Genomic DNA, 27,854 nt, shown 5'->3' with positions numbered 1-27,854 from the left:
GGCCATTCCCAATGAATGAATGAATGATGATACTTGTAAAGCGCACTGTTACCCCATCTCGGGGTGTCCTGGCGCTGAAGACCGCTGGGGAACCCGTCCTGGCTTTCCCTGTGAGAGGGTCCCTTCTGGGTATCTCCAAGGTGAAACCAGGCATCCCCGGCGTCTGTGGGGGCCATTGTAGAGATGAGGCAAGCTTAATGCCCAGAGTTGCCGAGTGTGTTCCCTGGTTAGAGTAGGCACCGAGGCGAGAATTATTGAGTCCGTTGACCCAGGTCCACGACCCTGCTGCGTCGGGAATTGAACCCTGGTCCCGGACCGTTCTCTGCTTCCGGGTCTGCCGCCTCTAACCAGTGAGCCACACCACTCCACAGGGATCCCAAAATGCGACTTGCCTCATAAATATTAATGAGGCAGTTCCTTTGCGACCCATTTGGGAATCACAAACGGTGTCACAGACACTGTTGGACATCAGTGTTTGAGACTCGCAATTTGCAAGTCGCAAAAAAGTGCTGATATCTAGTCGCAAATACTGAGAGCCATACATCTGGCCCTGAATTCCTTATATCAATAATATCAGAACTACAAAATTGTGCTATTTTAGAATGAGTGGCCGAGGAATCTTAGACCATAAACCTAATCTCTCTAATGCTGTCCAAAACCACAGGATTGTCTTCGACTACCAATCCTACAACCAAAACTGAAGGCCTGGCTCTTTCACTCTCTGCCCCACATATATCCTGCTCTCACTCAACAACGAAAAGACCGGACGTATAGTAATAATGATCTTTTTAACATTTAAAAGAAGTACCTTTGGAGTCAATAGAAAAGACATGCTTTTCTTTGGACATTTTTATATGGGAAACTGACAAAACATTTATGAATATTTAGAAAGTTGAGATTGTATCATCAGAGGATACTTGTTACCTGAATTTCTGCTGTGTTGCCAGAGCAACAGACTGACTTGCATCCAAAGACTGAGGTGGAAAATGCCAGGCAGATTTCCAGTGCTGTGAGAATGAGCATCACGGAAACAATGCCTTGTCGGATACCCTGAAATGTAATAGAAAAATAGACTTAAGCCAGAAAAAACACAAATGTACTCACATCACCTTTGGGTATCATACCCCATGTTAGTGGGATTTTTTTTTCAACACATGAAATGCATCTGGTATGTAATTATGAAGCCTTTGGGTTGTCTTTGCGTCACTCAGGTCCGCTCAAGGACAATGCAAAGGCTTCAGCAATATTTTCAAAGCCCCTCGAAGCCTGATTTGTGTAGCATTGCATAACTTTGTAAACAAATGTAACTCAAAGCATTGGCTTGCGCTCCGTTGAGTTACATTTCAGCTTGGGTGAAGGATGGGCATTCCCATGCAGCCACCCATGGATGTATTCTCAGATTTAGAAAGACCTGTAAACCCTGGGAATGCATCAAAATGCTACTCCTTCAGAAGTTAGGTGTAATGAGGAGAAATAGCCCTTGAGTTATTGTTTAGGCAGGAAGGTGATCCTTCTTGAACAAAAGCAATCCTGCCTGTAATGCAGGCACCCATGCAACATGGCACAAAGGTGCCTGCATTAGTCCTTTGTTGCACACAGTCCTCCAGCGCTAGGAGGCAACAAAAATGATCCATATCTTACTAGATGGCACAAACCCCTGATTAATTGATATATAGTACATTTTTATCTTACTGAATAACTGGGCAAATACATATAAATAGGGTATCACATATATAGTGAAATTTCCTGTCACACTGATGAGTTTATATACTTGTGGTCTTAAGTTACAATTTATGTAACGTGGTCACCGGAACAGATATTATACCTATACAAAGCTGTATCCTGCGCTAAAGCGGCATATGGAGCAGAAGTGTGGGGCTGCAAAATTAACCATATACAGCAGATACAAGCTGAGGAAAATAAATTCTTGAAAAGATTACTCAAGGTCCCTCAGAGCACACCCGCACACAAAACCCACTTGGAACTAGGAGAACCCGATATCGAGGACAAAATTAAGATTCAACCACTTATGGCCTGGATCAGGATATGGACAAACCCAGGGGCCTGCTTTAGCAGACAGATTATTACGGATTGTCTGAGCCGGGACAAATGGGAACAAATCACATGGCTAAAATACGTAAAGGATACCTTGGATTGTATTGGCTGTAAAGATCTGTTCACTGACCCAGAGCAGATGACCGCACAGAATAAAACACTACTTAAAAACTCATTCAATGCATGGTCAACAGCAAGGAGGGTGATCACTGAAAATAAAAAACCCTCGGTGGTGGCACATGGGTCAGTGGTATCTACAAACTTCAAAATAGAACCATACCTAGCGGTACTGTATAATGCGCAGGAAAGATTTTATATGACCAGGTTCCGCTTGAATTTACTACACCATCTATTGGCAGTTCCTGCAGGTTTTACATCTACTGTAGAGGCGAAGGGTTCCTGCGGCTGCGACTCTAGGTCTCCGCAGGACACCCTTCACTTTGTTTTATTATGCTCTCTCTACTCAGAGCCAAGAAAGAAGTTTTTAGTTAGGATTCTGAAAAACCAAAACCTGAAGCACGCTAAAGCAGCCCTTCTATTTCTGCAAAAAGCATCAGATCCACATACTCTGCTAAGCGTTATAAGCTTCATTAAAGTTGCTATGAGATTGAGGAACACCAGGGAAACAACCGTATACCCCACTTGAACGCAGTTTGAAACCCCCACTGACTGATGATGGCGTACTGTTTTTTATATATGAATCTTTTTTTTAACTAAAAATGTTCTTAAAATCTTTTTTAAATGTTTTTTAACTGTGCTTTTTAAAACTGTATGTATGTATTCTCTATGCACTTTAATGGTATCTTTGTAAGTACCGAATAAAGAATTTTGACTTGACTACTACCATGGAACTGAAGAGTCAAAAGAAGTTTACTAAAAGGGAATTACAGCACCTAAGTAGGGACTTTTCATATTTTACCTACAATTACACCAAACAGAACACCATCATCCCACATGTACTGCACAGCGCCTTGTTGCTTAACATATGGTACCAGCACATGACCACAGTTGCAGCCAGTTCATGTTATATCTGTTTATTATCCCCACATGTGGTAGGGGCAGACAAGCCTTATTTGTCCCAAGAAGTACCCCAGGAGAAAGCAAAATGCCTAATGCACCTCTACCAATGTAGAATAACCCCTTCAGTGCTGATGACAAAGCCAGCTCGTCATGGGCGTTACCTGCGCTACGTAACACGCGATTTTCGAATTTTCAGCGCGCAGCGGGAAAACCGCTAGCGCGCATGCGGTTAAGGGACAAGATCCAACCTAACAAGTTAGAACCACACAGGACACCAACCCAACAGCTCTATTTATCCTAACTGAACCCACTGATATTCAAATGGAGCTGGGCAGCATGCGTAGGAAGGGCCACATAGAGAAAGATATCACATGGCCCTGAGATTTCCCAGAGAAAAGATTTTTGGAGGTGGCAAAATCCCCAACTCAGTTCAGTTCAGTTCAGAAAAGCTTTATTCGATTTTTAAGAACAAAATCATAAAAGCATACATTATAAAGTGCCATAAACATTGCATGGATTATACAAATTTCAAGATTCACCAAGATAAAAACAATTATTGTTATGCTGGTCTAATTTTCTGCTCAGATACATTAAAGAAAAACATTGTATTTCAGTTAAAAACAATCTTAAAAGGAATTAATTCATCAGGGTTATTTCATTGAAGTCCGAAACCTAATGACAAGTTTTAAAAAGCTAGATACTGCATGAATTACAGAATCACTTTCTAGCTGTTGCAATCTGATAAATGCTAATTTACAAGTGCGAATACCCCACTCCTTTAAAATAGGTTTCAGGAAAGCCCTCCTTGGTGTCTGATGGAATTTACAAAAGAACACGCAATGAATGTTTGATTGAAGGGAGGTGTCGTCACATGGGCATATTAAATCTTCCATTGACCAATTATTACAGTGTGGGAAAGTAATCAGACGGAAAAAGGTGCCAAACCTAAAACGGGAAAGTAACATTCGAGCATAGCAACTTGGATTAGACTTAAGGTACAGTTGGAGCCCTTCACAGTGGTGATTTATGATATCTGATAACTGTGGACTTGGTTTTTCCAGGTCCCACCTCTTATTGCTTAGGTGGTCCAAGACCATCTTTCTTATTAATTTTCTAGACACCAATTCCATACTCAGTGGACTTGTATAAAATTCCAAGTGCCCGATCTCAACCATCATATTTTTCACGTAGGTCATCCATTTAATGTTACCTACCCCGTCAAGTTTAAGGCAATCGGTGATTAAGTCTCTGTTTACTGAAGGCTCAGGGGTAACCCAAACTTTGTGCAATAATGGTATGGGCGCAGTTTTTATGATATCAGAGATATAAGGCAAACCCAATTTAATGTGTGCAGCATAAGTAGGTGTTGATTTGGGTATGGCCAGTAGGTGACGAATGTACTGATTCTCACAATATGGAATCGATTTTACGTTTTCCGTCCCCCAGAGACCTGAGCCATATGCAGCTGTTGAAACGCATTTTGCATTGTAAATATGGATCAGCTCTCTCACTGGTCTACCCCCTAGTTTTGCCTCAAAATTGTTCAAAGAGCCTATGGTCCTAGAAAAGGCTAACTAACTAGCGGACACAGCTGGCAGCCAACTTCCTTTCCTGTCAAAATTTATGCCTAGGTAAGAGAATCTTTCTGTGGACTCGATTCTCCTACCATCAAGAAAGATGGGGCAAGGTGTCCTTTTAGACCCAGGGCCACATGACATGGTATATGTTTTTGAGGTGTTGACTTTTAGTCCTCTATCTCTCATATAATTAGCAAATTTCAGGACAGCCTTCTGTAGGCCAACCCTGGTACGAGACATGATAGCGGCGTCATCAGCGTATAAGAGTATTGGCACGGATGTTTCCATTATAGTCGGATAATCGTGCTGTGACTACCTGAGATGTTGACCGATGGAATTAATGTATAGGGTGAAGAGAAGGGGTGCTAATATGCACCACTGTCTCACACCCCTCTTCATAGGGAATTTTTCTGAGCACTCACCCTGTCTACCATAGCGTACCCTGGCGCCTACGTCCCTGTAGAGTTGTTTTATAAACTGGAGAATTCGGCTGTTCAAACCCAATCCCTAACTCAGTGCACAAACATGTCTGCTCCAGAATCCATCTGTGGACTGAGGGTGACTCTTAGTGTAACCGGGGTGGTCTTCTTAAACAACAAATAGTCCATGGACATGGAATTCCTCTGTAGGGCCATCAATCTTGGAAATAAAAAGGGGAATAGGTTGCATGGGTAAGTGTTGAAGGAAAGTATGACCATTCCGGGTCTGGAAATAGGGTACACCGGGGTGGGTGGTTACACTTGGTCAGAAGGGAAAGGACTATCCATTATTGCACAGGAACTAACACTGTATTCTTTGTTTCAGAGGAAAAGGAACGCTTCCAGTGGGCACGAATTTCTAACTGCTGAGTGATATTATACATTCCAGACATGCAATGTGGACCACCATGCTGATGGACTATTATTGTCAGTGCGGCGAGTACGCCTACACTCAGCTTGTTCCCGGATGGAGGTGGTTGTGTTTCCTGGTCACCATTAAGCATGGGCGGATTTTGCGAATCTGGCGTTCGCGAATTTGTGTATTTGCGAACTCGCAATCCGCAAAATCCGCGAATTCTCGCAAATTTGCGGATTTTTTATTTGTGTTCGCAAGGGTTTCTGCCAGTTTGCGAGGGTTTTGTACCAGTTCGCAATTGCGAACTTACTTGTCGGCTCGCAACGGTCGCGACTATGTTGTTTCTATGTCTGGTTCATCATCACAGGTTCCCAGCACCCTCTGTTTCACCACTGCCACCCTCTGTTTTGCCCATGCCACTCTCTGGTACATCAATGCCACCCTCTGGTTCATCATCACTGTAGATTATGAGGGGGAAAAGCAAGCACACCTGCCCTGCTTCAACTGACATGAATTAATTTGGGGTTGATTTATTAATGTGTCACTGTTTTAAAATTCCAGTCTGGCACCTGCTTCCTTATCTGTAATTTGCTTTCTTTTGCAGTGCAATTTTTTTCCCAGGACCTTTGTGGCCTACTTGTAGCTGTTCTATGAGTCTGCTGGGAGGGTTAGAGCAGGGTCATAGAATTATTATAACTAGCAACTGAACTCTGGAGGGGCCCCAGTCAGGAAGCACTACAGGGAATGGTTACTATTACTAATGATGAGTTTGAACTTTTGCACCTGCTGAGTGCTTTCAGTTTTGCAAAACTCGTTTTTCTGCAGAACAGCAACTGTAATGCCCCAAACAAACGTAGGCAACTGAACTCTGGAGGGGCCCCTCAGGAAGTACTACAGGGAATGGTTACTAATGATGAGTGAACTTTTGCACCTGCTGAGTGCTTTCAGGTTTGCAAAACTCGTTTTTCTGCAGAACAGCAACTGTAATGCCCCAAACAAACTTACTTGTGAAAGTTGATTTCTAATCCAAAAGTGCTCCAAAGAAAGTCAAAAGGCCTCAAATCCAAAAAAGTGCAGGCAAATGTCAACCTGAGGATTTATTCTGATAAAAATCATCATTTTCAGAAGGTCTATGCTGCTTGCTAGTGGATTTCTTGTGCAGAATTGCAAATTTTGTAATTTCGCGAGTGCGAGATTGTTGCTGCCCGCCGCACCTACATGTTCGCAATTGCGAACTCTCGCGATGCGTCGCCAAACTCCTGAGGGATCCCGCAGCAAGATCCAAAATGGTGCAGCACTCGCAAAATATCGAGAAAAACAACTCTGCAAACGCTGAATGACGGTAAGTGAACGCCACACGCCGCAAAATTGTATCACCAAGAAAAAAAAATCAGCTGCGTGCAAATTTGCGGATTTTCAGTAAATTCGCGAGCGTTCGCGGATTGCGAATTTACCGAAAATCCGCAAAATCCACGAGCGGAACGGATTTTCCGCCATGCTTAGTCACCATGAACCCCCCAACATGGTCATTCCTGGAGAAGAGTGTTGTGAATAAAAGATGGGTAGTCAGGTAGTTTCTTGAAGCTCCTTTATTCAAGTAAGATAAACAGGAGGAAACCCCACCAGGAGCAGGATGGTAGCTGCTCAGCCCTCTCTCTTCAACTGTCATTCCCTACACACACCAGACACACTAACATTCTACTCATTCTGTCATCCAGCATTCAACATTCCACGCAGATGTCACATTCATACTGGCTGAGCAGCTAACAAGGAGATAACCCAAGGTACAACATATCTCCTTTCCTTCAATGGGAATAAAACACAATAATATACTACATAGCAATTTAAAAATAGCAAAAGATAAAACTTGCAATATATTTTGAAAATAAGACCAGAATACCAAAGATAAGAGAAAGGAAGACTAAGTAAAAGATAGGCAGCAAGGAAAGAGTGCAAAAGAGAAAATGAGAAAATATAGCAAGACACATCCCCTTCCCTTGGGAACGTTATAAAAATACAGAGATGGTAAAATGCAATAATACCAACATGTGTATATAATAATCAAGTGCAGAGTAGGCATAGCACAAGTGAGTACAGATAGATAAAAAGGCAAACCTGATACTAAGCACAAAGATTACGTAGGGTGAAAACAGTGAAAAGAGTGTGCGCACACCCCGCACTGAAAACGTATAGAGACCAGCTCAACTACCCTACAGAAGAAAATAACATCTAGACTTAAAGTACCAGCAATTACAAGATCCACCCAATCAGGAGCTAATCTTGCTAAAACTGTACCACTTAATTCGTACCATGTAAGTAACAATAATTAATCACTTAAATCACATACTTGAATTGCTGTATAAAGCATTGAAAGTAATACAGACTTACTTGAACAGCTGTAAAAAATCACTAAAAGTAATACAGTCTTACTTGAATAACTGTATAAACCATTAAAACTAATACAGATTTACTTGAATTGCTGTAAAAATCATTAAAAGTAATACAGACTTACTAGGATTGCTGTATAAATCATTAAAAGTAAAACAGACTTACTAGGATGGCTGTATAAATCATTAAAACTAATACAGTCTTACTTAAATATCTGTATAAATAATTATAAATGTAGTACAGTAGACTTACTAAATAGCTGTATGAATTACTTTCAGTATAACAGACTTATATAAATTGCTGTATAAATTACTTTAAGTATAACAGACTTATATAAATTGCTGTATAAATTATTTACACATCACAGTCTTACTTACATAAATTGCTGCATGAATTACTTTACATATAACTGACTTATATAAATTGCTGTATAACACTATAAATGAATCAGCAGTTGTTTAAATTGTTGCAAGAATTAATACTAATATATTAAAACAGGCTTACTAGAAATTGCTGCTTATATCTCCATAAATAAATGAGTCAAATATATCAAAACAGACTTACTAGAAATTGCTCCTTATATCTCTATAAGTAAATGAGACAAACCTAAACTGCTATATAAATTATTTAGACAGCTAAATAAACTACCACAATATTGGTTAAATTAATGTATAAATACTTGCAATACAAATCATAGTGCACTCGAGTTCTCCTCAGAAGAGGGAATAACTGCCCTAATCAGCGCTTAATCCCCAAGTAACATGCACCACACTACAATAAACAATTTACATTGGCTGCTAAGCCTTTCACAAAATCGACCTGTATGTCAAAAGTTGGAGCCAAAGTACACCTCACTCTCTTGCGATGTAGTTGCATCAGTCTTGTAAGCAATCCAGATTACACACTGCGTCTGGCCATGTACATTACTCTTCCGACGACACTCCGGTTGTCCCACTGCGACCTCTCTTTCAAAAAGGCACGTCGCACCGGGTGGCTCAAGGCCAGTGCGTGCTCCCACTGCCTCACAAAACATCATAGTAGTGCTGGAGCTCTCAAGCGTACGATGTGGCACAATGAAAGATCGCGCGACAGAGGCTCAAGGTAAGAATGTGCCTTCAATTCAAATGTCGCATGTATAACTGTTGTAACTCCAACGTACTGTCTGTGCTGTCTAACCTGCAGCAAACTGAAGAGATTTCAATCTGCTCGTTTGTGATCTTGCCGTCAGTGGCTCCGCACGAACAGGGAAGCCCCACCAGATGGCGCTTGTTCCCTACACTGTCAGACACCACAATACACGGAGCTAGTTGGAAGTGAAGCTTCAGAAAAAACAGCACAAGTGTATCGGTTTCAAATAAGAGGCAAACGTGCACTGTAAATCTCCTTTCCACTTGGCTCATTTCTTTCAATCATAGTTGCTTGGTAGTTTAATTTACACACATACAGTTTCAAAACGATGTCACAATCCAGACCTGAGTGGTTTTTACTCACAGTTTCCATTTTTAAAACGACATCTGATTTCCTTTTCCTCGAGAACACACAGTTTAAAAACGATGTTCCAAGCCAATAAGCCATTTCTTTAACAGTCTTTCGCTCTCCACTAAATGTGATTTATTCATAAATCTTCCCAGTAGCTGTATTCATTCACAAGCTTCTAAACGCTCTTGCAGCTCCTTGTCAACCTGAGATCGGCAGGTCATATTTCATTTGTAAAATCAGAGGGTTGCTCTCAGTATCAGCTTGGAGCTTCACTCCTCATCACAGCACCAGTTCAAATACGAGCAGCAACAAAACATGGCACACTCCACTGCTCATAACACCATTTAAAGATGACTTCACCATGGACAAGTAAACTTAATCTGGCACTTATTTAAGAGTTTAGGGCGACCGATTTCGGGGTCACTGGTGGGGTTTTGTAGTGCCAGGTAGCTTAAACAAAGTTTAACATTAAAAGTCTTTTACCTTAATTCAGTTCATTTCCTTCTATTTTCATTGCTTATAGGTACTTTAGTTCACTTGAAATTAGTATCTTGCACGCTTCTTCAAACGTCGCCAAAATGTTGTGAATAAAAGATGGGTAGTCAGGTAGTTTCTTGAAGCTCCTTTATTCAAGTAAGATAAACAGGAGGAAACCCCACCAGGAGCAGGATGGTAGCTGCTCAGCCCTCTCTCTTCAACTGTCATTCCCCACACACACCAGACACACTAACATTCCAGACACACTAACATTCTACTCACTCTGTCATCCAGCATTCAACATTCCACGCAGACATCACATTCATACTGGCTGAGCAGCTAACAAGGAGATAACCCAAGGTACAACAAAGAGCTATAAGACTTGTATCAGCATCCGTTAAGGAAAAAGACAACTTGCTGCACCAGGCTCGTGAAAGGAGAGCGGCTGACTATTTTGGCTGAGCACAATTCAAAGACATGACAGAAGAATTTAGACTGTTCACAGAAGCATAGCTGGGGGCAGAGGAGTTGATATCCTTCTTCACCCTGCAAATGAAAGCTAACGCCCTCAGGTTACAAATAACACAATGAGAGATGCTCAAAATGATGAACAGCACTGAGTACAGCTTCAATTCTATCAAAGAAGAAATGGAAGCAATCCACCTCATAGTAATACAGCACTGTTATGTACTTGATTAATTGACTGCAATGGAGGGAGGAGTCTGTGCTAAGATTGGAGCAGCTTGCTGTTCGTTCATAACAGGGAATGCCTTGAACAATTAGACGTTGATGCCTGCCCTTCAAGCACTGCATAATCTACAAAGAAATATGCTAGAAGAGGGAGGTGCCCCTGAGCAGGAGTGGTAGTTCTCCTAGCTCCCACAATGAATATCCGGTATATGTAAATCACTTTTGCCAGTTATCATTATGTTGCTAATGGTATGTGGGGTTATACAATTGGGGATCACCTGCTATAAAAACACAGTCTTCAACCTGGGAAGAATGCAGGTAAATAGGAAAATAGTTGTTGTCAAACGTGAGCATAAAGAACAACAGGTACTAAATAAAGTAACTGTCAAAATACATGAGTTAGTTTGTGAGTTAGGTAATGTACTTGAAGAACCAACTAAAGGTGGAAATGTTAATATGGAAATTGATGCATTCATCAATGAAAATTAAATCTCGTCCTTATTAACAGAATGGCCTATTGTGAACTCTACATCAACCTCGACTCACAAATTTGTAGTCAAGCAGGCCCTGACACCAAGGCCATGGATTGCTGATAGATAGATCTCAGGTGGGAGGGAGCATAGTTGTCAGGCTAACTCTTGGGCAGGAAACTCCTGATCAATGCAACCGATAAGTACACAGACATTAAAAGGGTCAAGGGAGATTGCCCCAATAAAGCACATATGGCCAAAGTGGGTACGTGACCACCCCCACCCACTACGCCGGCCACACGCTTGAACCTGTCTTCTCCTCCAGCAAGGACATCTCCTTCAGCCACGCCACCGGACTACACTAGACGGACCACAGCTGTGTCCACTTCAGCTTCAGAAGGACCACGATCCACCACCACCAGCAACAGGTTGTACGCAGAAGCTGGAACAAGATCACAGCGGACCAGCTTGCCACTTCCCTGAGCATGAACCCTCCCACCAGCGCAACGAACCCAAGCCACGCGGCCACCAACCTCGCGAAGTGGATCAGCAACTGCGCAGACGACCTCGCCCCTCTGAAGACCCCGCCTAGCAGACCCGGCAGCAAGAAAGCCCCATGGTTCACGGACGAACTCAAGAGCTCCAAGAAGAACTGCCGAGCCCTCGAGAAAGCCTGGCGCAGAGACCCAACACCGAACAACATGACTGCCCTCAAACTCGCCACCCGAAAACACCACCAACTGATCCACGCCACCAAGAAAACTGCATTCAAGGAACGACTGGACAACAACGCCCACAACAGCAAGGAACTCTTCAACATCGTTAAAGAGCTCTCCAACCCCAACGCCGGAAACAACGACATCACCCCTTCACAAGACCTCTGCAACTCCCTCGCCTCCTACTTCCACAACAAGATCGCGGACATACACAACAGCTTCCGCACTCAACCACCGCCCCCCACAAACCCTCCGCGCCTGAACCCCGATCAGCACCAAAGACACCGTCCGCACGATGAACTCCATCCACTCCGGATCTCCGACCGACCTCTGCCCCCACCACGCCTTCAACGAGGCCGACGCTGTCATCGCACCCCACCTGCGGGACATCATCAACACCTCCTTCGACACCGCTACCTTCCCGGAGAGCTGGAAGCACGCCGAACTCAGCGCTCTTCTAAAGAAGCCATCAGCCGACCCCACCGACCTCAAGAACTACCGCCCCATCTCGCTGCTCCCGTTTTCTGCAAAAGTCATCGAGAAGACCGTCAACAAGCAGCTGGCCGCCTTCCTCGAGACAAACGGATCCCTCGACCTCTCGCAGTCTGGCTTCCGGGCCAACCACAGCACCGAGACCGCCCTGATCGCAGCCACCGACGACATCCGAGCCCTGCTCGACAACAGAGAAACAGCGGCCCTCATCCTCCTAGACCTCTCCGCGGCCTTCGACACTGTCTGCCACCGTACCCTAGTGCAGCGCCTCAGCAACGTCGTAATCCAGGAGAAGGCACTGGAATGGATCATCTCGTTCCTCACCGGAAGGACACAGAGAGTCCGCCTCCCCCCGTTCAGATCAGAAGCCACCGAAGTCATCTGCGGCGTTCCTCAAGGCTCCTCGCTCAGCCCAACCCTCTTCAACGCCTACATGAGCCCCCTCGCAGCCATCACACGCCAACACAACCTCAACATCATCTCCTACGCCGACGACACCCAGCTGATCCTCTCCCTCACCAATGACCCCGCCACCGCCAGAGCCAACCTACACGAAGGGATGACAGACGTAGCCAAGTGGATGATGAACAGCCGCCTGAAACTGAACTTGGACAAGATGGAAGTCCTCATCCTGGGAACTTCACCCTCCGCCTGGGACGACTCCTGGTGGCCCCCCGCCCTGGGCAGCGCACCCAAACCAACAGACCAGGTACGCAACCTGGGCTTCATCCTGGACTCCTCCCTCTCCATGACCAGACAAGTCAACGCCGTCTCCTCGTCGTGCTTCAACACCCTGCGCATGCTACGTAAGATCTTCCAGTGGATCCCCACAGAGACCAGGAAGACGGTCTCCCAGGCCCTCGTCACCAGCCGTCTGGACTACGGCAACTCCCTCTACGAGCGGATTCAGAACGCCTCAGCACGACTCATCCTGGACATCCCCCGTCGCAGCCACATCTCCGGACGCCTGAGAGATCTGCACTGGCTCCCGGTCAACAAGAGAATCACCTTCCGTCTCCTCACCCACGCACACAAAGCCCTTCACAACCAAGGCCCAGGATACCTCAACAGCCGCCTCAACTTCTATGCTCCCACACGCCAGCTTCGATCGACCGGCCACGCCCTCGCCGCCGTCCCCCGCATCAGAAGAGCCACCACAGGAGGAAGGTCCTTCTCCTACCTGGCCGCCAAGACTTGGAACTCCCTCCTGACCCATTTCCGCCTGACCCAGGACCACCTTGCCTTCAGGAAGCAGCTCAAGACCTGGCTGTTCGAGCAGTAGCGGACCCCCCCCTAGCGCCTTGAGACCCTCCGGGTGAGTAGTGCGCTATATAAATGCTTTGATTGATTGATTGATTATGTGTGCTCCTAAAACACCACAAAAAGTCAGATGCCACCTTAGATAGGAACACACAGCCAATCAGACCTAGTACACACAGTGATCCCCATGCTGGATTCTTAACATGTTATCCACTGGCCACATTGTGTCCACACGAGGTTGAAACCCACCTGTAGTAACCATTAGATAATTAATTTATGACTCTAAAGGCAGCCACCAACATTCCTCACCATATATGGTACATAAGAATGTTTTATAACCCATCATATTTTGTTTAAAAGAAGGTCACATACTGATGTATATTGAGACAGTCCTAAGACCTTGTGCCTGTAACTTTTCTCACAGCCGTAATGTTTAATTAAACAAACTGTTCCTGTTTTCCCAAACACCACTTTCTTGTTAAGTGATTTCAGACTCAAGTAACACCAGTACTAGATGTATTATGACATTCACCCACTAGTCCTCTATTGTGCTGGATTACTTGTATCTTCCAGCCTGCCACCTCATATAAGTTTCTGATCCCCTGCAGGTGAGAGCCTGCGCTCTCAGAGGTCAGGGACAGTGCCTGCTCCAGAGGAAGGTGATCACACCTCCTCCGCAAAATTTCTGGCGAAAGTTGCGGAGGTGATTAACCCGTTGGCTAATCCGCTCTTAAATCTTTCGCTGAGGCTTGGTGTGGTCCCGCAGGCCTGGAAGCAGGCAATGGTGATTCCATTGCTTAAAAAGCCTGGTTTGGATCCGAAGGCCCCGGTTAATTATAGGCCAATCTCCCTGCTGCCGGCCCTCACGAAGATTCTGGAAAAACACGTCCAGGGCGTGCTTTCCAACTTTCTTGAATCTAATGAGATCCTGCACGCCACCCAATCGGGCTTTCGTCCCCATCTTAGTACTGAGACTGCGCTCCTGGAGGTTTCGGAAACCATTAAAGGGGTTCTGGACTCTGGGGGCAAAGTCATGCTGGTGATGTTAGATCTGTCGGCGGCGTTCGACACCGTTCCCCATCATGGTCTTCTCGACAGACTTTTCGAGATAGGCATACGGGGGACGGTGTTCGACTGGTTTTCTTCTTTTCTTGCCGGCCGCCGGCAGTCGATCTGGGCCCCACCGGATTCCGCCGTGATGCCGCCTCTGGGAGTCGGTCCCTCAGGGCTCTATCTTGAGCCCGACCCTCTTTAACATCATTATGACCCCCTTGGCGGCACTGGTGGAGTCGCATGGTGCCCAGATCGTATCCTATGCGGATGACACCCAGCTCCTCTTCTCTTGTAAGAGAGGAGGCGACTTTGAAGGGGAGAGCATTCGGGATTGCCTTGGGGCTGTTTTCCACTGGTTCCATCTAAACATCCTTAAGTGCAACTCCGACAAGTCCGAAGTTCTGTTCTTTGGGTGCGACACAGAACCGGACTGGCAGACCTGGTGGCCATGGGATATGTTCCCTCCGTCCTGCTCCTCTCAGGTTGCTAAGAATCTGGGGGTGAAGATGGATAACAGGCTCACCTTGAAATCCCAGATCTTGGGGGTGTCGGGCGTTTGCTTTGGCATCCTCAGGATGCTGCGGAGGTTTCTTCCTCTGTTATCCGTGGAACACAGGACGCTTACTGTCCAGGCTCTGATTGGGTCCAGGTTGGATTATTCCAACGCTCTCTACCTGGGCCTTCCAGAGTACTTGTTGCAGCGGCTTCAAGTGGTACAGAATGCCGCTGCAAGGGCAATCTTTGGCCTCAGTAGGCGCTCCAGGACCTCTGGCTTGCTGGCAACTCTACACTGGCTTCCTATCCGCAAGAGGATTGCCTTCAAGGCGCTGACCTTGACCTACAAAGCTCTCCATAAGGAGGGAGCCAAGTACCTCCAAAAGAGACTGGTCTTTTACCACCCGACCAGGTCTCTGAGGTCGGAAGCCCTGCACCTTGCTGTTGTCCCCCGGGTCAAGAAAGCGCGCCTCGGGGGCCGCTCTTTTGGACTGCTGGCTTCTCAGCTGTGGAACTCTTTACCTCTGACCCTGCGGGGAGCCACCAGCCTACTGGCTTTTAGGAAAGGCCTTAAAACTTGGCTGTTTACTCAGTAGCCTGTCCTCCTTGAATATTTGCTCCACTCCTCCGTTAGTTTTTTCTGATGTTATGTTTTTTATGTTGCAGCATTGTCTCTTTCTCCGCTAAAGCGCCGGGACACTCTTTTTGAGTAGCCGCGCGCTATAGAAATAATTAAATAACATAACATAACATAACATAACATGTCTAGTGAATTAGAGTGTCAAAGCTCGAGGCTTAAAAGCCTCATTCACCTTTGACATGTGAGAGCAGCTCCCCCCAGACCTGGGGAATGCCAACCCCGGCCCTCGAGTCTATTTGACACCAGATCAGATGGGAAATTAGATAGTCAGAATGTATGTCACACTTACAGGCCAGGCACACACCTAAGGCAGTCCACCTGAAGAGGACATCTGAGAAAGGGTTTCGCCATCATTAATTTATTGAAATTAGGAACTCTGGGTTAGGATTATGCCCACTCTCCACAGGAACCGGTTATATAGGGGATGTAGTCACTTAGAAGTAAGTAGCACATTGGCCACTACCCTATACTCCACTTAATGCTCCTGAATTCAGTATTTTGGGGTCTCTCTGTCACCAGACTGACACATTTCTCAACCTGGGTACAGAAGAAGGACACAGAAGATCCGACACTACAAGAACCAAGGACCTGTTCTGAAATTGCTGCCAAACCCTACCTGGCTGCTGGTACCTTGACAATTGCTAAGACCTGACTCGCTCAAAAGCTCCTAAAGCCTGACTGTCCAGCAATTCAACATCCAAGCAGCATCTCCCTTTGGGTGGAGGAGCCCCTCCCCTGCAGCTGCTGGCACCAACAGCACTTGTCCAGTAGACCATGTTGCTGGCCATTGGGTCCACTGAGGGTGCTTCTGACCAGGAAGAGGTTAAAGTGGTTTTAGGAGGTCAGCCCCATCCCTTCAGAAAGTTGTGAGATGCTAGATCCTTCAGGAGCCCCACAGCACTGATACCCTTGGTACCGGAGAACTTGCAGCTACCAAGCATGTTGCATGTCCAGTCCAAACACCACCGATACCAACCAATGACCTGCTGACAAGGAACTTCAGGTCTGATGTGAGGCCCACCAAGAGTCTTGTTTTCTTCCCCTTTTAGGCTGAGTTTGAGAAGTGAGAGCCTCTAACTTGAGGCCCACCTACAAATCCGCCTCAGCACACAAGCCCCATAGACCGATTTCAGGTAAACCAACAGTGTCCCCTTCTCCAGAGACCCTCCAGAGCTGAGCCCACCATTGAGTTTTGCCAGACTTGTCCCTTAGTGCAGCCTTTCTTTTACAGGTACTTACCCATAGACTTATCTTTAATGCATAGCACTCAAGGCTACCAACGCGACCAGCACCTCTGCACCCAAACTCACCAGGGGAGGTAAATCCGAACTCCTGGTGGTTTTTTGGAACTTGGCCCCTAAGCACCTTAAGTCCCAAAAAGTACCCTAAAGGACTGCTTGCAAGTAACTGTATGCAGTGTATGTTTCTACTATAGGATAACATTACTGAGTTTGAGGCTCAGAATTCAAAAATCGTCATGAGTATTTTATTGTATTATTCCAAAAACCTATAACTCAAAAGGTACTTACCAGACTCTGAGGATTTTGATGCCTAAAGTTATATGTAAATCTTAATTGGTCTTGCATTTCTTGGGAGTGTGTCTCATTTATTGACTCTGTGTCACAACAAATGCTCAACACTCCCCTCTGATAAGCCTAAGCTCCTCGACCACTCTACCACAAAAAAGCACTTGGGATTATTAAATTAAGCGTTGTAAACCAAATATGGGTCGTCTGAACTATTTGCATGGTGTACCTCACATCGGTACGCTACATAAATAGACAGCTTACTACAGTTGGAAGACAGGACAGAGGCTGAAAGCCCCCTTTAATCCCTTGCCTGTCGTTGGCACAAACTTTAAGACGATGGGCATCGACATTGTTGGGCTTGCGGACAGCCTCTGGGAACAGGTTTATCCTGTTACTGGTGGACCATGCTAAATGATACCCACAGGTCATACCTCTGAGGACTGCAACTGCACCTGCAGTGGATAAGGACCTAAGTGGATTTTCACCTGAGTGGGTTTCCCCAAGGAAGTGGTGTCTAACAGAGGCACCTATGTCACATCTGCTTATAAGCAGTGAATGTGAAAGGAATGTGGAGTGACTTGCAGGTTCAATTCCCACTACCATTCACAATACAGTGGCTTGTTGAAAGGGTGAACAAGACCATGAAAGGCATGATCAAATGCCTCTCTGAGGCCTTGAGGCAAAAATGGGATGTCCTCTTGCCATGCCTTCCCTTTGCTTATAGAGCGGTGCCACAGAAAGAGTTTGGCTTTAGCCCCTTTGAGCTTCTGTATGGACACCCTATAAGGGAACCTCTCAGTTTGGTGAAGGAGGGATGGGTGCAAGCTCACATGAAAACTCCCCAGGATGAAGCAAGCTACATGCTAGCCTTCACAAGCCAAATGGTCAAGTTGTGTAAGAAAGCTTCTGACAACTTAGAGACCCGCCAGGAAGTAATAAAGCAGCGGAATGACCAAATGACTTCCCCTATGGTATTACAACTTGGGCAGAAAGTGTGGGTGATAGAACCTGTGGAGCCCAGCCCCCCCAACTCCACTGGACTGTGCCATATGAGATAGTTAAGAGGAAGGGGCAGTTCCTCTATGTGGTTGACCTCAAGACCCCAAGGCACCGCAAAGGAGAAGGATGGGTCAGTGGAAGATGTAAACATGTCACTTACTCTGACTTCTAAACAGCAGAGGGACTGCCACCAGATTTTGGGGCAGTACTCTTCTCTGTTTTCAAGCATTCCCTGGGACAACCCGTCCGTGTGCCCATGATGCGGACACAGGAAACAGCCTCACTGTCAAGAACACAATTTACAGGATGTCTGATAAGGTGAGGGCCAGCATCAAAGATGAGGGACCCAAATTACAAAGGTAAACTTTGACCAAATGTCTATGTTTACAACATTGGAAATTCATAAATCTTTATGTCTGCACTTGTGAAGGAGATCCGTCCCGAGTGCAGAGATAAAAATGGTACTCATAAATGCCTTTTGTGAATTCCCAAAGTTGCAAACTTTGACGTTTGGTCTAAGTTTAGATCAAACATCTAAATTTACCTTTGTGAATCGGCCCACAGGTTTCTAAGATGCTGTAATTAGACGCAATTGAACACTCCAGTAGACCCTGGACAAGCCCTGTTATGCTGGTAACAAAATCGGCCCCACTAGAAATCACAGCAGAACTCAGCTTCTGTGTGAATTACAGGGGGCTCTATTCAGTCATCAAAACTTGCTTATCCCATCCCCGGGCTGAAGAGCTGATTGATATGTTAGGGGCTGCCGAGTTCTTGAGTAACTTTGATCTTACATCAGGGTACTGGCGGATTGCTCTAAATGAAGGAGCCAAGGAGAGGTCAGCCTTCTCCACTCCAGAGGGCCACTATCAGTTAAGAGTGGTGACCTTTGGACTCAAGAATGGTCCTGCCACCTTCCAGAGGTTGGTCAATCACATTTTGGCTGGAAAGGCGGCCTTTTGTCCTGCTTACTTGGATGCCATTACGGTTTTCAATACCAGCTGGAAGGACCACCTTTTTCCCTTGTAGGAATAACTTCAGGCCCTGCAATAGGTCGGCCTGACTATCAAGGCCTGTAAGTTCCAGATAGGCAGTGGCCTGTGTTGTACTTAGGACACCTGGTGAGCAGGGAAAAGGTGCATCTCCACCAAATCAAAATAGAGACTATCAGGGTCTGGGAGCCCCCATGAGGAGAGAGCCTTCCTAGGCCTCACAGGGTATTACAAGAGGTTTATCAAGGGATATGACACAGTTGTTGCCCCCTTGACAGAGCTGACTTCAAAGAAGCAGCCCAGGAATGTGATTTGTACAGGGGCATGTTGAAAAGCATTTGACTCCCTAAAGGATGCCATGTGCACTGCCCCTGTGCTCAAGGCCCCTGACATTTCTATGTAATTTATGGTTCAGAAAGATACCTCACAATAATGAAGAGGGCCTAGACCAGCCTTTAGCCTTCATCCAGCAGAGGTTACTTCCTAGGGAACAGAGGTGGAGTGCTATTGAAAGGGGCGACTTTGGTGTGGTAGGGGCACTGAAGAAGTTGAGACCATACCAGTTTGGACTCACTTCCTGATTCAAACAGACCATAGGCTCCTCAGGTGGCTAAGGCAAATGAGGGGTGAGAATGCAAAACTGTTTAGGTCGTCCATCTCCCTAAAGAGTATGGACTTTATATGGTGGAAAACAGACCAGGGACAGACCACACCAATCCTGATGGTCTTTCCAGGTTCATTCTCCTTAGTGATGAGAACTCTCTTGAGGTTGGGCCTGCAGCACTAATTGTGCCACCCACACACGTAGCCCTTTAAACATGTCTCAGGCCTGCCACTGCAGGGACTGAATGGGCAGTTTAAATTGCCATGTCGATAAGGCAATAAAAATCCCTTTCCAAGTCTTAAACTCCACATTTTCTTACATATAAGCGACCCCTAAGGTAGGCTCTAGGTAGCCCATAGTGCAGGGTGCTGTTTAAGTAAAAAGTACGACATGTACTTCTAGGTTTTGCATGTCCTGATAGTGCACTTGGATTGATGTGCCCAGTGCCTATATAGGCGTCACTCCAGAGCACTGATCAGATTTTCTTTTCATGACTGTGGACACCAGGAACATGGAGCCATGAAGAAAACTGACCACTAGTGTGATAAGCTAGGGCTTCACCCTATAAATCTGTTCACAGAGCAGGGAGGATGGGTGGATCGGTAAGGAGCCTCTACCAGATAAGGCTAGGTATGTAACTTGTTCATCTGATAGAGACTTCTTAGCACAGATTTGTTTACCTTAGAATGGATACCCAAGCAATACTTCCCTGGAGGTGGGTCTGTGGAGCAAATTCACACTAGAAAGTCTTCTGGGACCGAATGGACAAAGTGCCCATCCAGAAGGACATGCCTGTCCAGACAGTAGTGCTTGGTGAACGTGTGACATTCATGCTTGGCAGATATCCTGGACCGTAACTCTGTATGCTAACACAATGGTTGCAGCCTTAGCTCTGGTGGAATGTGCATGCAAATCCTCAAGAGGTCGCCTCTTTGTTAGTGCGCAGCAGATTTAAATGCAGAAGATGATCGATTGTTCAGGAGCGAAGTGGCATGGGCGGAAAAGGTGTACGGGAGGCCTGAGCTCCACTCAAGATGAAAAGCTTCCCCGAGCGAGAGCCTCCTTTTGAACTCAAGGCACAGAAATGCTGACATTGGCATTCTCAGCGGTTGTGATCAAATGCAACTATGGCTCTCCTTACTCCTGAAAGAGACTTTGAACCACCTCCATACCATTCATGATCCACTAGGTATCTTCACTGAGTTTGTCTCCTGGGCGTTCAGAACGCCGACTAGGTGTTGAACCACCAGGGATATGCACTGACGTTCCAGCCAAGTCTAAGGATGCAGGGCATCTTGACAAAGGGTCCTTGCCCTGTTTGTTGCAGTACCACATGGCGGTGAAGTTGTCCAAGAACACCAGTCCTAGCTTTCCCTTGATGGAGAGTAGAAAGGCTTTCAAAGCCAGCAGGATCACTGGGCGCTCCAGTAGGTTGATGTGGAGTCTGTATTCTGCCAGAGGCCTCTTTGCTCCACCTCTTCCAGATGGCTGTCCCCATTCAAGTAGTGACACATCTGTCACCACTGTCAGATCTGATCCAATCGCAGTTCATTAACCACTACTGCAGATCCTTTGCAGGTTCCTCTTGGATCTGGACCATGTTGGAAAGATTTCCTTGATACTGTGCCCACTGCAATGTCAGGTCCCACTACAGAGCCCATATATGCCAGAAGGCATATGTCACAAGCAGATGAAGGACGTCATAAGGCCCAGCAGCCTCAGAGTCAGTCTCACTGAAACCAGGAATAGAAGCTGAAACATCAGTATCATAGCCTCAATATCCTGGACTCGCCGTTGTGAGGATAATCCTGAAACTGCACCGTGTCAGAACAACTCAGATGAAAGGGAGCATCTGAGAGACAGTGTTGGACTTGGCCCTTTTTGCAGGGTCATCCCTGAACTTTTTGCCTTACTCCTGGTGTTTTTTCTGACCTGGTGTTGGTGTTGGACTCTGGGCACTTTATCACTGCTGTCCAGTCCTAAAGTGAATATGCTCTCTATGGTAAACTTGGTAAGATTGGTCTACACCTGTTTGGTGTATTTAATGTACCTATCAGTCCCTTGTAAAGTGGTATCTCAGATACCCAGGGCCAGTAAATTAAATGCTACAGGTGGGCTTGCAGCACTGCTTGCGCCACCCACCAAGGTAGCCTTTCAAACCTGTCTCAGGTCTCTGCTTTTGCAGGGCCTGCACGCGCAGTTTACTGCCGCTATAACATGGCAAAAAAAAGTGGGTGCCACATCTGTGACTCCCCTATTACCCTATATCAGTCACCCCTAAGGTAGGCCCTAGCTAACCCTATGGGCAGGGTGCGCTGTAGGTAAAAGGTAGGATATGTGCCTTAACTGTGTGGCATGTCCTGGTAGTGACAAACAGCTATTTCGGGTTCTCACTTCTGTTAGGCTGCCCTCTCATAGGAATGTGTTAGAACTGGGGGTCTGTAGTTGGCTGAGGCAGTTGCCTTAGTCCAAATAGGGACCCTTGCTTCTAGTCAGGGAAAGGAGGGACACTGATTTGATAACCACTGCTCACCCCCTGGTAGCTTGGCACGCTCAGCCAGGCTTATCTTCAAGGTAATGTGTAAAGTATTTGCAATTACACTCCCAGTGGCACAGTGATAACACCACAAATGGACACCACACTGATGTATGAAAATAGCGATATCATTATCAAGAAGAAAAATACGGTAAGACCAAACGATAAAAATCCAATATATGCGTATTCGTAATATTTCACTTTGCCGGTTATTAGAACAACAAACACTTGTAGCCTCTTGCGGTATTAATGAGAAGTTCACGATGTTCATATGCAGTCCTAGTGCAATGCAATGCAGTTTGTATCGTCAGACTAATGTAGTTCGTAATGCAAGAATAATGCAATCCTGAATGCACATAATCAGGCAGTTCGTAATGCAAGAATAATGCAATCCTCAATGCAAGTAATAAGGCAGTTCGTAATGCAGGAATAATACCAGGGCAACGCGATTAGTACGGGCACCACTAGGGCCCCAAACACAGACAACGGTCCTTAACTTCCGAGGGCGGCCCAGTCCTGCCGGGCAGGTCGGGGCTGCTCGAGGACTCAGCGCATCTAATGCGATGCAGTGGGAGAGAGACAGGAGATATCATGTACTCCTCCTGCGTGCCTTCCCAGGCCACACACGCTTGCTGCTCCCGACCGGAGTCCAAGCCTTACCTGGGGGATGTGCTGCCTCGCTCTCTCACTCGCCCCACTCGTCGGACATCCTGCTGGGCGCTCCCGATGACGACGCAGCTCCGATGCAAGGCGGCGCTGTAACCGGAAAGGTCACGCCGCTGCCTTCTCCATTGCTTATGATCTTGGGCAGATTCCTCTTGCGAACAACGATCACGATTACCTCACAACTTCCTTAGCTGTACAAAATCCTTCAGCACATTGCAGCTCGGCCCGGCTGCGGTGATCTTGATCCGCAGCCTCCGTTACGATGACGGTTTGGGCCACAACAACTTCACAGCAGCATGGACGATGATTCACGCTGTGGGGGCACTTTATAACCAGCACCATGGATCCCACGCAGTCTCAGGCTACACATGCACAAAGCGGCGCTAAGACTCATTTGGGTATCGGGCCACACAGTCCCGGGGCAATGCTTACTACGGTCTCAGGCTGCAAAAATGACACACACACAGCGCCGCTGAGACACACTTGGAAACCTTGATGTTCCTGAGTTTCCACAACAGGGAGCCAGCTCTCCTCGGGCCCTTGGGGACAAGTTACTTCAGAACACAGCTCACAGCAAAGTCCTTTTTAAGCACGGGGACAGAGCACACATCAAAGTCCCTTAGCCTCTCCTTGGTTAAATCAGCAAACTGCAGGCCAGCCCCAAAACACACAGCAAGGGTCATTCCTTCTCTTCAGTCTCTTCAGCTGTTCTTCCTTGGCAGAGGTTCCTCTTGACCACAAAGTAGTTTCAATCCTTTTCAGTCTTGATCAATTCAACATTCAGGGGTTTCAACTCTCATAGTTATACCCCTAAATGTCTTTGAAGTGTTTGTGTTCAGGGGGGCACTGACCCCTGTCTAAACCAGTTCTGGGTGTCCTTCTTCCTTTGATTAGTGGGAGTCTGGTTCCTCAATCACTAAGCAGGCAGTGGAGCCATTCTTTTATGGCAGCAGCCTAGGCCTCTTCACCTCTAGGGGCTACTCCTCCTCCCTACACTCCAGATGTAGGTCAGCCTGTTGCTTTCTCCTACTCCTCCCCTGGATCAAGACATTTCCCAGACCCTATCATATTCAGTTACAGACAGTCAATCCACAACCAGGCAGAGACTAACAGAATTGTTAGAACAAGAAGCCCAGCCAATTCTAAAAGCGCAGTTTCTAACACACAAGGCAAAAACCACCTTCACAAAAAGATGTGTTATTAAATTGTGAGTTCAGGCACACTAAACTTGACCTCCACATCTTAACCCTATGGGAAGATAGACTGGAAGCATATTACACAGCCTTCCGCATTCTGTCCTATGGGCAAGATGGTCTTACAACAGTGAAAAACGAAATGGACAGTATTTCACTGGTAGGACATGGTATACACCTTAGTACATGTCCTACCTTTCACAGACACTGCACCCTGCCCAGGGGGTACCTTGGACCTACCATAGGGGTGTCTGATGTGCATAGAAAGGGAAGGGTAAGGACTGGCAAGCGGGTGCACTTGTCAGGAACACATGGCAGTTAGCAAACTGCGCACAGGCACTGCAGTGGCAGGCCTGAGTTCTTGTTTTAGAGATACTTGTGTGGGTGGCACAATTAGTGCTGCAGGCCCACTAGAAGCATTTGCATTACCAGCCCTGGCACACATAGTGCACTTTACTAGAGACTTTACTTGTAAGGCAAAGATACAAATTATGGACAACCAATTACCATAACCCTTTAAACAGGGAGAACTTGCACTTTGACACTGATCAGCAGTGGTAAACTGCCCAAAGCATCTAAGTCGGCAACATAATGTCGGAAAAAGGTCTAAGAGGAAAGCAAAAAGCTTAAGGAACTTTAGCCACAAAAGGCCATGTCCAACACAATGCATTGGGGATTCCCTGATATGTGTGTCAGCGGTAATTCCTGGTATGAGAGGAGTAGCGTGATCTAGTTTGGTATGTTTGGAATAGTGGTAATAAATGCTGCGTAATGGTGTATGCAGATTTATTATCACTATTTTAGAAATGCCAAATTTAGAAGTTGTCATTTCTGTGTGCTATGTTTCTTTGTGCCTGCCTGTTGTGTGTTACATGTCTGGCTCTGGAGTGACAGGGGATGAGGAGGTGCAGTGGCTCCAGAAGGGCTGGGTGAGTCAGTGCCAGGCTGAATAGGCCGATCTGCATTTGGTGTAGTGGGAGGACCCTGAATAGGTCTGTGCCTCCCTTGCACAATGCAGGCTCTGCCCCCCTGTGGTGGGTCTGGGGCCAGGACCTACATTGTCAATAGGGATTGTTGTGCACTTAAGTGTCCCCCACACCTGGTTTGAACTGGGTCCCAAGCCCTGTGCCAGGGCAGAACAAAGAGGACATGTAGTATAAGTATGGGGGCTGTGATCCCATGAAAGGTTGTAACTGCTTGGTGCTTATTTGAGACTGGCAGGCTGCCGGACTGCCAGGAGGAACCGCCACTGGCGGGGGGCTGACTTGCTGCCCTGCTTTGCAGCTGGAGGATCGTCTGTCTGCCCAGGAGTGCCGGCCTGCCTCTGCACTTCTGGAGACGAATTGCTGCCTGTTCCCTGCAGGTGTCAGCAGGTGTGAGCACTGCAGGATTCCTGTGTACCTGAGTCCCCGGTGTTGGCTCGTCCCGCAGAAGCAACCCAGGGTGAGCACTGTGCTTGATGCACCACCTGGGAGTGTGAGGTGCACCTTGTCCTGACTGTGTCCCTCAGTGCCGTGCCCACACACCAGGAGTGCATTGTGGGCACTTGGCGATTATATTCCTAAAGCCCGGAAAGGGGGCTCCAACTTGGCTCATAAACAAGTGTTTTGGCCAAACCGGAAGTCAGGCAAGTCTGCGCCTGTCTGTGGGCGGGGCTCCCGTGAGTAAAGAGAAGCCCAGTGTATTGCCAGGAGGCTGGCCGGAGGAAACAGAGCCGAGGCAGGAAGCCAGGCAAAGGACACCTGGTTGTGGGTGGAGCTCTTGTGGTATAAAGGAGAGCCCGCATATCGTCTCTGCCTGAGTGAGAGAAGACCTGCGTGGTGACTGAGGTGGCCGGAAGCAGAAGGAGAGCCTCACGGGCCCAAGGAGACTTTGATCTAGATTTCTCCCTGCCAACGAGGAGCCCCGGTGAGTGGGGCTGAGTGTGCACGCGGTTGGTGCCCGCCAGTAGCACTGGAGAACCCCGGTGAGTGGGGCTCAGCTCTCTTGTAATTTTCCCCCGGCGACTGCATCTAGCCTGCTGGGTCATTTGGCCAACACAAGAAGCCCGGGTGAGGGGGCTCCCAAAGCACACTAATTGGTGCCTGCGGGTGCCTCCTGATTTCTCCCTGCCAGCGAGAGAAGCCCCGGTGAGTGGGACTGAGGGGGCACACATTGGTGCCTGCTAGTTGCCCCAGGGGGAGCCCGATGAAGGGGGCTCCCATGGCACTGTTGGTGCTGGTAGTTATTTTCACAGCTGCACCGCCGGATTGCGGCAGCTGCAATGTGGAGGGGCATTTTGGTGTCATCAGGAGACACAGGTGAGCTGCACCCTCGCCCCCATTATTGGTACCGGCCTGGTGTGGCCCGTACCCTGCTGCATTGGCAGCCTGGTGGCAGACAAAAGCCACTTGCTCAGAGAGCCCTGACTTTTTGGAAAATGGGCATTTGGGACAGCCCAAGACGGGCCCCCTTGAAGAAGGCCTGTTGGCCTAGAGATCACCTTGTGTATTCTCGTGGGGTTCAAGGCTCTAAGGTGATGTGTTCACCTTACCAGTGTTACTGTGGTAAACTGCTGATTTAGGATATATGCCTAATGTGATTTATGCATAATGTGTTATGCTAAGTGCCTTTACCAGTAGTTACTGGTTGTTTCTTTACTTTCACTAATTGTTTGTTCTAATGGTGATGACAGTGGCCCGATTGGCTATGTAATGTATATAATCCCCTGTAAAGTAATACCTAGTGCCAGGTCGCACAGTGTATATATGGGATGATGCTCCGATGTGTTTTAAGGATAATACAAAGGCTATTTTTATATAACAGAACATAACATAAACATGTGCATTTGTAAAGAGCACACTTACCTATAGGTGTCTTGGTGCTAAATAACAGATGTTTATTGTATTGTATTGTATTGTTACTCAACTTAAAAACCTGTCTCTTCCCGAAAGCTTAATCTCCGCCTCCTATACACTATGGCCCGACCTTCTCTTCCACTCTGGTCACCCTCTACAGTCGGAACCGCCATGATACCCGTAGGGTGACAGTATGCGCTATATAAGTGCTAAATCATAATCATCATCAACTCAATGGTACTCATTTTATCAACCCCCGATGGATGAAAGACTGGGTGGACCTGCCGGATTTGAACCTGTGACCATAAGGTCAAACACAGGCCACTGCAGTGGATGCATTAGTCCACTGAGCCACCAGACCGGCATTATATAACCTTACGTGGAGTTTTTTTTGTGGTATGCCTAGTGTGTTGCTGCTGTGTATGTGTGTCGCAGAAACGCTTTTCACATTGCCTATGGGATAAGTCTGACTGCTTATGCCAAGATACCAAGGGGTGAGCAGGGGTTATCTTCAGCGTGTAACTCCCTTGCCCTGACTAGAGTGGTGGTTTCTGCCTGGATTAGGTGCATGCCCTAGCCAACCAGAAATCCCATTTCTAACAGAGAGTCAGGTGTGACTTTGAAACATTGATAGTGAACCCCAGCGAGTGGAAGCGATCCACCGTAGCCTGGAGATAGGAGACAACTGCCTGGTGTGAGCCCACCTTCAACAGTCAGTCATCGAGATAGTGAAAGACGGGTACCTGATCTCCACAAATGATCTGAAGTAACCACTGTCACCTTGGTGAACACCCAAGAAGCTCTACTTAGGTTATGTGATATTTACTTTTGAAGCACATGAATACCTGGAGG

General features: G+C 46.8%; 1 protein-coding gene across 1 annotated transcript in view; it reads right to left on the bottom strand.

The window, feature by feature from the left end:
* The window catches only part of LOC147659275 (membrane-spanning 4-domains subfamily A member 4A-like), a 274,825-nt gene that overhangs the window by 36,579 nt on the left and 210,392 nt on the right, over positions 1–27,854 (bottom strand). The window contains exon 6 of the mRNA XM_086951841.1: positions 925–1,050. Within this exon, the coding sequence (XP_086807967.1) occupies positions 925–1,050 (126 nt within the window). The remainder of the gene's footprint in view (positions 1–924; positions 1,051–27,854) is intronic.

Source organism: Lissotriton vulgaris, unplaced genomic scaffold (assembly GCF_964263255.1).
Source record: "Lissotriton vulgaris unplaced genomic scaffold, aLisVul1.2 SCAFFOLD_435, whole genome shotgun sequence".
NCBI classification, from domain to species: domain Eukaryota; kingdom Metazoa; phylum Chordata; class Amphibia; order Caudata; family Salamandridae; genus Lissotriton; species Lissotriton vulgaris.
The sequence above is the reverse complement of the archived record's forward strand: the minus strand, read 5'-3'. Positions and strand labels throughout refer to the sequence as shown.